The 12,447-nt window shown below is 36.8% G+C and overlaps 1 protein-coding gene across 5 annotated transcripts in view; it reads right to left on the reverse strand.

Moving 5' to 3' along the window:
* Positions 1-12,447, reverse strand: part of RSPO2 (R-spondin 2) — a 151,964-nt gene that overhangs the window by 47,084 nt on the left and 92,433 nt on the right. For all 5 annotated transcript variants that reach the window (XM_073893099.1, XM_073893100.1, XM_073893102.1 and 2 more), the window contains 2 exons: positions 3,847-3,990; positions 1,706-1,894 (listed from right to left, as the gene is read on the reverse strand). In XM_073893099.1, the coding sequence (XP_073749200.1) occupies positions 1,706-1,894; positions 3,847-3,990 (333 nt within the window). The remainder of the gene's footprint in view (positions 1-1,705; positions 1,895-3,846; positions 3,991-12,447) is intronic.

Here is a 12,447-nt window from a genome sequence, read left to right on the forward strand (position 1 = left end):
TAATTTCAACGTTGACAGTATCAGGTTATGTCTTCTATGAAGACAGTATACTGTTGCTGGAAGCAAAAAATATATAAAAATGCAATAAAGATTAGAGGTTAACAACGTCGCTGTTATCTACAAAATTCTCCAGCAAGACTGGGGCTAGGTCAAAATAATTTTGGAGGGGAGGGGAACGTGCTGGTTCTTGTTACACATAAGCATGTTTGTTATAGGAGCATTTTCGGGTTAATTTTTGCTATTAACGTAAACCACAATTGGGGGACCACATTGCTGGAAGAGGAATGGTGGGGGGTAGTTACATAAACAATATACAACAAAGAAAGTCTTTATTTCCAATACCTGCATACATCAGGTTTGTTTTTAGGCACAAGGTTGCAGGTTAAATGCTCTCAGCTATCCAAGAAGTGGCTTATTAGTTTTGTAAGAAAATATTTTCTTTTATTTTGACTGAAAAATACTCAGTTTAACTGAACAAAACCATCCTTGTTAGTGAAAAGCAGACCCAAAAAAACTTTGTTTCAAAGACCCAGCAAAGAAAAGCAAAACTAATTCAAGAGGGAAAGCTGCCTTCCTCATGGTAGCTTCTGAATCTGGATCTAATAGTTCTCAAAGGCCGACCGGAGTCTTCAAGTCTTAAAAGCTTTGTCTTCCTCCATGGATCACAGACATCCCTATGTGGAAGGCCGATAGGAATATAAATCCATTTAAGCAGATATATATTCTCTTTCTGGGCTACAGCCACAGAGCTGGAAAGCTATGCACCAACAGTGAGAATGAAGGCAAACAAACGTTTTGATTATTTTCAAGGGCAATTTTCCAAACACCACTTTCTTTTTTGCTTTTTCTATTTTGCGCACTAGAAAAATCCCCACTTCATCTCTGGCAACATAGCATCCATTAGTGTTAAAATGAGAAGCGATGATGCTTTCAGAACCACAGCAACAATGCTAAAAACTGCATTTCCCCATCCTGACTTGGCTTCCTCCAGCACCTGAGCTATGTTCGCTTCTCCTAATTTGTAAATAGGCCGAATCCTGTTATTACAGAATAATTACTGCAAATCAGCACAATTACTACAAAGACATGAATAAACACACACATACCAGTAGCTGTTTTCTACAAATTATTATCAAAACAAAGGGAACCGGCTAATTGTGGTAACATTAAGACAACATTTATTCCTCCCAGTGTTTGGGCAAGTTTATTTTAAGTTGTCATCTTCAACTAGTAACGATGCAGATGATTTTACAGATTTCATAAACCTTTCTAATCTAAACTCTTCTCTACTGAAAGTTGGCCGCTTCCCTCACAGCAACATCTGCAAAGGCCTGATTTCCTAAGAACCCGCTTTTATGGTACATCAGCAACACACACACATACACACACACACACACACACACACACACTCTCTCTCTCTCTCTCTCTCTCTCTCTCTCTCTCTCTCTCTCTCTCTTCTAGAAATCTCATTTTAGAAAGCTCATTTGTCATGCACTCTTCTAAATCATTTTCAAGGCATCATGAAAATGAAATACTCACTTTATATTCTTCACAATTTAAGCAGTTGTCTCTAAAGTGAGTACAGTGTGAAATTTTACCCTGTCACTGATGTTATTACTAGGTTTCCTTTGTGGATAGATGCTCTAGGGGGAGGAGAATTCAGAAAGCACACAGCCCATGCAGGACAGGAATTCTCTAAACTCACCTCCTGGACAATGCCTCATGGCCATCTTACATCTCCTGGATTCGGCGATGGTTGGACATGGTATCGTATCCTTTGCTGGCTTTTTAACAATTTGCCGTGTTCTGGTTTCCAGACCCCATTTAAATCCACATGTGCGATTATTTCTGCTACAAGTTCCCCATTCACTCCAATGACCAACTTCACATCCTTCTAATAAAGAAAAAAAAAAAACAACACAGATAACTTGGTCTCCATTTGCCCCGCTGCCATCAAATTTATATAGCTGTATTTCCCCACACCCCCCTTCAGATAAATTAAGTTGTACAGCCCACAAAGACCTGTATTCTCTTTTTGGATGCTTCAATTCTTTGAACCATAGAGTTACTTTCATCTACAATAAGCAACTACCACATAAGTAATTTAAAAACTATTACTTTGTATTTGTCTTAGTTCATTTTTTGAAGGACTGCTATTGGTCCATTCTAAAGACACTGAAATATATACTCTTTAAAAGATTCAACAACTAAAACCTACAGAAAAAGATCCTCTTTTCAAACAATGACAGAAGACATACTTTTACGTGTTAATTCTGAATGCCCCCATAGTAACTCACAAGTATGTTAGTTTTATTTCGGAAGTCAGTACTTAGTGAAAAGGATAGGGAGCTTATTTTGCATTTTCTGGTTATCTCAATTCTTTCAATAGGTACCTAAAAACCACTGTATGTACTCATTTCCTAAATTGGTGCTCTATCTCACTATAATTAGATACAGTCAGATATTTGAAAATGTTTGTTTATATGTAAAAGCTTTTAGCATCTCCTTTTGTAAATTCATATGGTAGAAATGTCAGCTATCCTCCAAACCCCTGAGGTAGATAATAAAAGGATAAAAATATGCAAAGTTAAACCTCACCAAATTCACTATTAAAATGCCCTAGCAGATAAGGACCCGGGCCTGGAGTCCACACACAGTATTTTAGCATTTCTGATCTCAGCAGGCATCGTGGTTACTCTGAGATTTTTCAAAGTTGTTTAAGATTTTTATTCACGGAAGTGTGTAGGACTCTATTTGTAATTTTTTATATTTAAGGATTTTTAAGAGTTTCCACTTAATATTTATAATGGGGGTGGATCTTGCCTCTCAAAAGCAAATTCAACATTCTGAATATTCTGTTATAGTGACTTTTTTAATAGAATGTCACCTGTATGAATGTACAAACCCACACAGAAACAGGAACATAAGTACACATTTCTTCAAAAACCTGTCATTTAAAGGTGTTCTCTGCAAACCTTCAAATATATAATTACAGACTCAACAATATTTCTGCAGAAAAGAAGTCCTTACTTTTTTTTAAGTCTCCATTCTAAGGTGCTGGAAAGTCTCGTTTATAATATGTAATTCTGTTATAGATCATATCAGATGTATAATATGTTAAATAAAATTTGGGGGTGGGGACAATGCCATTACACCTGGAGATTAGATTCATTGGATTAGGTATTCATCAAAATGTAGGTACTATAGATCTTTACCTTTTCATCAGTTGTATAAAAATATCAAAGTGTTTTTCAAACACTACAAAAGTATAAAATTTATAAAATGTATATTCCTAATTATTCATGAGCAGTGTACACATGTATATTAAGTTATGCATTCTAGATAAATTCAGTAAAACATTGTTTTAATATACCTTTGCAACATGCAATCATCAACAAAATCAATTTGGCACAAAAAATTTCTTTCCAATTTTTTAAATGGCTAAACAAGAAGCACCATAATTAAGCTACATAACAAAAGTGACAGAACAGTTAACCACATGGTACTGCTTGTAAATTTTGTTCTTTTACACAAAATGCTTTTCTCTAACAGTTATTAATAATTTAAGGTAAAAAAGGTTATGTGTTACAGATGATAAAGCCATACCAGCACTTAAATAGTTGAACTAGGCAACACACAACTAGCAAATTTGTAGCAAGATTTAGTAGACTACCGATGTCCTGATGCCCCCAAAATTCAGCAAGTCAGCAAAGAACTTAAATAATTTTCAGTTCTAATTAACAAGAGAACCAATTTGTTTTTAAGTTGAATATATCCAGCATGCATTATTTTTCAAGAAACAGGTGTTAAAATAAAAGTTTGAAAGTTACATGAAAAACTACTCACCCACACATTCCATGGTTTCATCTAATGGTGCAAAACCATCTGGACATTCATCAAAGCAGCGGCCTCTATGCAAATAAAAGCCTACTTTGCACTTGGTACAAAAGTCTTTGCTAAAGCAAGAATCACAGTTTTCTATTCTGCATCCTAAAAACAATTTTAAAGAAAAAAAGAACATTTCAGTCAAAGAAATTTACTTGTTTTGCAAATAACACTCACAAATTTACCAGTTAGCTCCATCGAAATTCTAGTAGTCAAAGAAATATGCGTTCAACTCATTTGTTTGCTAATGCCATCACATTCTAAATCACTCCTACCTCTTCCAACAAACAGCTCACCACATCAATAGGCTGACAGCATTCCAGCCTAGGCCTTAAGCAGCATAAGACCCTTCAGAAAATTTTGCAACTACAAATGAGATGAAAACAAAGGATTAAAAAGAAAAAGCAAACACGCCCACTACAAATCTCATTGCTGCTGAGATTGAAATCTGTTCTGCTCTTCAAAAAACCTATAGTGAAAAACACAATGGGAATATTCTAATCAGTATCTTCTGTTTCAGGACAGTAAATTAAAATCCTGTTTAATGCTGGTCAGTGCTGGCATTTACTTTCAGCAGAAGGTGTCTTAACTTGGAGGGGTAGTGTAGGTCACTAGTTTGCAAACCTACAATGTGCCAAAGGCTTTACATGCATTTCCATTTAGTCTTTATAATAATCCTACGAGGTGGGCGGTGGTATCCTTATTTTGCAAAAAAGGAACCTGAATTTAAGAGAAAGTCACACAGCTAATAGTGGCTGAGCTGATTCTGAGAGGCCCCCAAACCGATTGCCTTCTAAATCTGTAATATTTTCTCTATAATGCACTAACAGAGTATCACTAGTTGCAGTTTGTGAAAAAGAAGTGCTTTTTAGGTCTGCTAGGTCTGGGTTTGAATCCCAGCTCCGTTTTTAGCAGCTCTGTGACTCAGGACAACAATAGGCCTCTGAGTGTCTATTTCCTTCTGTATAAAACAGGGACATCACTGACTTTACAAGGCTGTTGAGAAGATTTGTACTGGCATATGCAAATCAACTGGAGATTAGAAATATGTATTTTTACAACAAAGTGTAAAAAGAAGAATGAATTTATAGGCTAAGTATCCTAGGTCAGATTCCCTGGTAGGCCAGTAACATCTGGACCAGAGAGAATTGGCTTGCACAGGTGAAAATATATTTTCTATATTTCTATATATATATATATATATACACTCTCTCTCTCTATATATATATAGAGGTCAGATTCCCTGGTAGGCCAGTAACATCTGGACCAGAGGGATTGGCTTGCACAGGTGAAAATATTTCTCTCTCTCTCTCTCTCTCTCTCTATATATATATATATATATACACACACACTCTCTATATATTTTATATTTCTATATAGAAATATATATTTCTATATATATATATATACTCTAAATATATGTATTTCTAAATATATACACTCTACTCTTCAAGTACAGGAAAGAAAAAGGAGGATTAAAAGCTCAGATTTTTAACAGATTATAGTACATATTACTTATAACAGATTTAATTGATGGCAATTAAGAATACATAAAGCTCTATGAAAACTCCATGGCAACACTTTTATTCATTTAATAAGCCTCTGAATGCCATTACTGTATTTGGTCCTTTAATGATTCAGAAAAAGGCTTAAGATGGACTCTTCCTGTAAGCAAAGAGATAATGGAACATAAAATAGAACCAAAACATGGAATCACTGAATATTTTGAAAATTGAGAAAATAAAAAGTTTTGTTGAAATAGATTATATTTTAAATAATGACAAGGTTCTGGATCTATAAAAAGGAAACGGCAATTCTTCACCTTTCAGTTTGGGGTCTCACAGGTCTTCATGCATTAAATGGCCACCATGAAGCAGCTAACTCAATCTGTGAAATGTTACCAAACTTACAATTGGAAAACCAACTATGTATGGGTGAAAGTCCATAGTCAAATTACACTACTGCTCTTTTGGGGAGGATGGTGGGTAAAGAAGAACAGTTTATCACCCCATAAAATGTGCATTTGTAATCTTAAATGCTGTAACCTATATTGTAATGAAATGGTGGTCTATAGCTGGTCAGTAGCTTCTTAATCATGGTCAAAACACATGACCATCATGTCCACAAATTGTTGGTTTTCTTGCCTTTTTAGAAAAGCAAGCAGCCCTTCCTACTAGCCGAATTATTCTCCAAGAAATGATAAACATTCCAAAGATAAAACAGAACTAAGGGGGGAAGAGAACAAAGCATTTATATTAAGAAAAGAGGACTGTACACTTTATAGATCAGCTGTTATCTACAAAGTCTGAGTTTTCTTTAAAACACGAGTTACACCAGTAAGCTCTTTGGCCTAAAAGTTATAGCAATAAGCATTTGGAAATAATGTTACAAGATCCTCTGCTAATCTTGACCGCTACTTGCAGAGCCCTAATTTCTTTCTTCATTTCATTCCATGGCCCTAATACCAGTTCATAGAATGTGAATTTCTGAAATACCTATCATTCTCTGTCAAGTCCCTTAGGACTTCTTCAGGCGTAAATCCTGCTAAAAGAAAGCTCGATTATTTGTCTTCAAATTTAAGTAGAATATCTGACGCATTCAAATTGTAGACTACTTCAGACATGAAAAAGCACGAGGTGAATTATGAGCAATGGCTGAGAATACGCTCTAAGATCTATCATTAAGTGAAAAAGGCAAGTTGCAGGATATAGAGAGTATGGTACAAGAAAACCGCATGTGCGCTCATGAAGGAGCTTAGAGAAGTTAATTTGGGAAAGGGGTGGTGGAATTTTGAAATAGGTTAAAAATTATCTATTTCTGAATCATATGAATCTTTTGTAATTGTAATGCATTTATGTATTAAAAGTAAAACAAGTTATTTCAATGACACCGTGACTTGCTTAAATTTACAGAAAATAACGCTATAATATAATGTTCTGAAACAAATTCTTTTGATTCCAACTGGCAAGAATGAATCAAGGAATAGTACTCCATCCCCAAGTTTTTCAGAATTGGAAATCCTGAAAAATTATGTACATGAAATTATACCCCTTATAATGTTGAATCTACCTTAGCCTCAAAATACCCAACTGTTTGGCCATCTCTTGTCCAGTATTCTTTGTTTCCATACGTTCAAGGGTGCTTTCCGTTCATTCAAGTCATTAGGGGAAAAATCCCTAAATATTTCTTATTCACAGAGCATTTAAACAAAAGCTTTGACTGGCACCAAGTCGTAACATCATCCAAAGCTCCGCTGACCTTCCTGGTCTCAGTGACTCCACCACAACATAAAAACCAGTGCAGGCGGCCCACAGCACTCAGCAGCCTCAACAGACACAACTCATCTAATCACCAACACCTTTGAACTGAAAGCTTTTTAAAGCAACCGCACAAACCACCTACCCTGACAATCTGCTCCTTGACATGCTTCTCAGAAACCTTTTCTCACCATCTCCAGCCCCATCCACAGCTCCCTGTCCTGTTCGACTACTTCTCCTAGAACTCACTCTTCTGCTTTGGAGAAAACCACTGTGGAGCCTCATAGTTCTAGGCTTTTCCCTTCAGCCTGTATCCACACTCCCAGAAATTTCTTCAACTGGTCATACTTAAGCAATTCAGATTCACATCAACCTTATTAATTCCTTTTTAGAAAAGTGAAACATTCTCATTATAAATATTCAAAACAGGTAAAGATACAGATATACTTTTTATTTATTTATTTATTTATTTGACAGAGAGAGACGCAGCGAGAGAGGGAACACAAGCGGGGGGAGTGGGAGAGGGAGAAGCAGGCTTCCCGCGGAGCAGGGAGCCCGATGCGGGGCTCGATCCCAGGACCCTGGGATCATGACCTGAGCCGAAGGCAGACACTTAACGACTGAGCCACCCAGGTGCCCCGATACAGATATACTCTTATTTACCTGAACGGTACATCAGGCCTGCTTCCCAGAAATAGCCATTGTATTAATGATCTGGGAAAACCTTTATGTTAATTTTATCAATAAATGAGTTTTAAAACACCAAGAGGATCATTCAACAGACTGGTGAACTTTAGAAAACCCTATACGGCTTAAGAAAACAGGAATACCAAAGTTTGCTAAACATGGGTCTCTATAAAAATCTGTACTTTAAGGCCTTGTTCAGAAATAAGACCATGGTTTAGCCAACTTACATGCCTCTAAATTACAGTGCCTCCTCAAAAATGTAATCCAAGCGAGCACTGCCAATATTGGTTTAAGTAAAATTACTGTTCAAGTGAGACTGTGTCCAAATACAATCTGATGGGGCTGTCATTTGGTGAGGGGAGCTCACCCTGGCCAAGAAACAAAGTAGGGTAGGTGCCCTCTCCTGCCCTTGCGTGGTATCCATACAGGCTCCATTATAACATTTTTCAAATTATACTTAGTTCAGTTCAACAGTTCATTCCAAGCATTCTCCAAAAATGGAGCACTTGCCAGGTATTGTACCAGGCCCTGAGAACATAAAATTATAATACCCATTCCCTGTCCTGGAGGGGCAAAAGCCAAAGGGAGGGGGCCACGAGGCACTCACAAACACTGCAACATAGCACAGTAGACGTTAAAGGCATGTGCCGTGTGTGGTAGAGATAGAAAAGACAGACCCATTTCTGTTCCGCCATTAGTTTTTTGTTTTTTTTTTTTTTCCTTTCAGTCTGTAAATTCTTTGTTTCTAACACAGTGCCGGATACATGGTGGAGTTTCCATGCTTCCCAAGTGAACTAACATAAGAGCCATTTAAAAACTCAATTCCTTTATATTTAAAAACTCATTTGAATGCTTAGTATGAGATCGCTTGCACATGCCCTGTAAATATCTTTAGAAAGAAAAGCCATGGTGGCTGGAAAGGACTGCAAATCTCATTGGAAGAATAGTCCAACACCTGAAAACAATTATAATAGAGAACATAAGTATTGAAGTGTGGTAGGTAATACAGGTCATGGAAGTTGGAACCTCAGGTGAGCAGGTTTGAGAGAGACAATGGGAAGAGTAGAGCCGTGGCCAGGGTGACTCCATTCACAATCACACAACAGAAAATTCACATGGCACGTGATGGACCCGTGAAGAGTGGCTTGAATGAGCCGGAGATTAGAATCAGGGGATGGTTACTTAGGTGTAGATTGCTGTAGGTGGAAAATTTCACTTCTTATTTTACTTCATTTCAAACAAAGAAGTTAAATTATAAATTACTTGTACTTTGTACAAGTATTTAAGTAATAATTAATAAAAATGAAGTTAGTTTCAAGCTTAAGGCTTGGTCTGACTAGCAGGGAGAGGTCTTCATAGATTCTTGAGCATGAAAGCAACATGACCAAGATGGTACCTGGTTTGTCCCCTGATTTCAACAGACAGAAGTGCCAGGAGGCCAAGCATCATGCTGGGGAGCTAAAAGGCACGGAGGAGAAAGCAAGGTTCCTGCACTTCAGGATCCTGGTCTACTAAAAGCAATGGTACACAGGCAGGCAATGAGATAGTAATGCGATTACTCTTTCATATATACAGAGTGAGCGGGGGAGTGCATACTTTCAGGAAATTAGGTTTCCTGAAAGAAGGAAGAGAGTGGGGGTAAGGAAAACCACCAAGAGGCTCAACACTAAGATGTAACGGTCATGGGAAAGGGAGTTACAATCAATCAATACAACTGACAAACTGGGTGGAAGAGATGAAAAACTAAGAAGCCAAAGATCCCCAGTCACCCTCTCTTCCTTTGGTGTTCCAGCCCTCCCGGGGCTTTGGCACGCCGAGAGAGTGAGTTTTGTTTATCTTCCCACCAAAGTCTAGGTGACAAGAACCATCCGTTAACCGAATAGCTCAGAATGGCCAATCATATAAACAGCAGAAGAATTAAAACCTTAAATTAAAAGCAGAGAAAAACCAGCCTTTGTTAAACTCAACTGTGAAAATGTAATTCTATATACAGCAATTAAATATTAGAGAAAGGGAAGCAATCGGTGAAGTAGAGAAGACCTCAGACCCATACAGATGCATCCTTTTCTATTATTTCTTCATAATCATCAGGGCTGTTGGGTGGGTACAGGCTGCCTGAGCACACCATGAAAATCTGACTGCTTAGTGTCCAACTGCCCTTTATTGGGCATCTCTATTCAGCATTTCCACTCAGAATGTAACAGATGCTGACCCCCACTAGGGTTAGTCTTCAGACTGGAGTCATAAGTATCAAAGAGCATCAAGCCAGACCCCTGAAAACCCTAGAGCTTCTCCACTCAGTGTATGCTAAAATTTTAACAGAAACTCATGGGACAGGTTGTTCCAAAAGACATTCAAAATTAGACTGTTAGCAATTTCTCACATGGGAAGTACTAAACTGTGTAACTTAATATGAGTTTTTTTAATTGTTTAAATATTTTTAGGCTTCTCTAACAACTACAAATACTGCTGTTTAACCTTCCTTCTCAAAACTTGCAATGGCTTATGTATCCCTAACTAAAGTTTTTAAGCTTTATGTTACCAAAATCATGCATTTCTAATATGTACTACTGCAACAATCCCATTAGGCTAGGGACTGTTGAAAACTATGACCTAAAATTTAAAATTACATTTTTTGTAGTGTGGTCTAAGTTACACACAGCTCATTAGAAGCTTAGGTTTCAACCTAAAATAAATAAAAGATTCAGAGGTTTCAGGACTCAATGTTTCATACTTACAACTGAACTATTTGTGTGATGACACAGAAAACCAGCTCTACTGTTAAAAGAAGATCCAGTGTAGAAATCTGTGTAAAACCCATCGGAATGGGGTTAAGCCAAGATTGCCCTTACTAAGTTAGGAGAATTAGCATAGGGTGAAATTCAACTGCATCAAGTGCAGAATAGGAGACTTGGAACAGGAGCCAAAGGCAGGAAATAAGAACTATGTTGAGAATATAGTGGCCTTCCAAATAGCACAATGGTTAGCACAGCTGAGGTTAGGATTTTGGCTCATTTACTATTATATGATTGTGGGCAAGATGGCAAAACTCTGCCTCAGTATCATTATCTATAAAAAGAGGTAATATCTCAGGATTGAGAGAATTCAGCAGGCTTGACAAAGGTGAGAATTTCAACACAATATCTACTGTGTAATTAGTGATCAAAGAATGTGAGCTATCATGAGTAAAAATTTACCAACTAGAACAGTCCAAGATGGTGGATGAAAGGAAGCACAAACAAGATCCAAGGATACTCCACGTGTAGTGGACATGTAGGTACATATATATATAATCATTTTAATAAATCTTTATATATGTGCACTACTCAAATGAAAGACATTATCCAAACACCAATACCTGTAGTTAATATAATGGCTTTACCTTTGTTTAGGTCATTCAGCTAAAGAAATGGAATATAATCATTCATTGGTTACCTACATAGAAAGTCATCTACTTCAGACATTAGGAACCAGAACTCAGGAAAACAGAGATCCAAATGCAATTTTGACCTTGGTAGAGAAAATTACATCCTCTCTGTGCCCTACTCCCTTCACCAACAGATAGGAGGGGAGAATACTAGACCTAACCCTATCAGATGATTGTCTGAAGTACCAAATTTAAGATGAGAACAAAAAGAACAGGTGAAAAGTACCACATAAAAATTGTATCACTCCCTAAAGCTAAATAAGCCCATCCAAAATATTGTTATACCGTGTATCACAAAATATTCAACAGATATTGCTTGAAAAGTGCAGCACCCTGTACTTTTAAGTACAATGAAGATGTTCAATTTTTGAAGTGTGCTAAAGGTGGTCTATCATAGCCATTAGGGTAGTAAATTACTACAAGGGTAGTAAAATTCTGGACTTGGTTGGAATTTTAATCAAGTTGCAATTTAGCTAGGAAATGGAGTCCAGTCAGAAATTTATGTATTGTTTTTCAGGTAGCGATAAGAGTTCTATCTTATATGCCAAAGTGTCCTTTATTTCAACTTTGGAGGACACATATACTATCAAAAGTAACTTGTTTTCTCCTGACTCAATTTACAGTGCTTACAACAGTTCATTTAAAAAAAAAAATACCTAAAACTCAAATTTGTGAAATATGTTGGTAGATGCACTGTAATATTTGAATGTTTAAGAATTTTATCTTGCCCAAAAAAAACCCCAACTATATCTTGCCCACCCACACAAAAAAATCTGAAGAAACACTGAGGTTTGTGTGAAATCATGCGATCAAACAATGAGTAACTAAAAATGTTGGCTCCATTTCTCGTGTATTCAAGTGATGCATATTTGAAGTCATTCTCAAAATAACTTAAAACTTGGATACATTTGCCTTGAATACAAAACCAAGTGTTTAAATGGACTTTGTCCACTTAAAGCAGATCAGAAGGGAGGACAATTACCTCAAAATAAAATAGGGAAGGAATGTGATAAAAAAGTTTTTAAAAATCATAAAGCAAATTAATGTCTCTTATCAGCTTTTATTTTCCTACCAAGTAGCAGATCTCTCATCTTGGTTACTCTTTGTGCTTCTCCTTTTTTTGGTAACTTGTCAACCTTTCATGTTAAGGTAGAACCAGAGTACTTTCATAAACTTCAGTCCTGAGACTTA

Source organism: Callorhinus ursinus, unplaced genomic scaffold, assembly GCF_003265705.2.
Source record: "Callorhinus ursinus isolate GAN/ISIS: 27379988/994484 unplaced genomic scaffold, GSC_fseal_2.0 scaffold5, whole genome shotgun sequence".
Taxonomy (NCBI): Eukaryota; Metazoa; Chordata; class Mammalia; order Carnivora; family Otariidae; genus Callorhinus; species Callorhinus ursinus.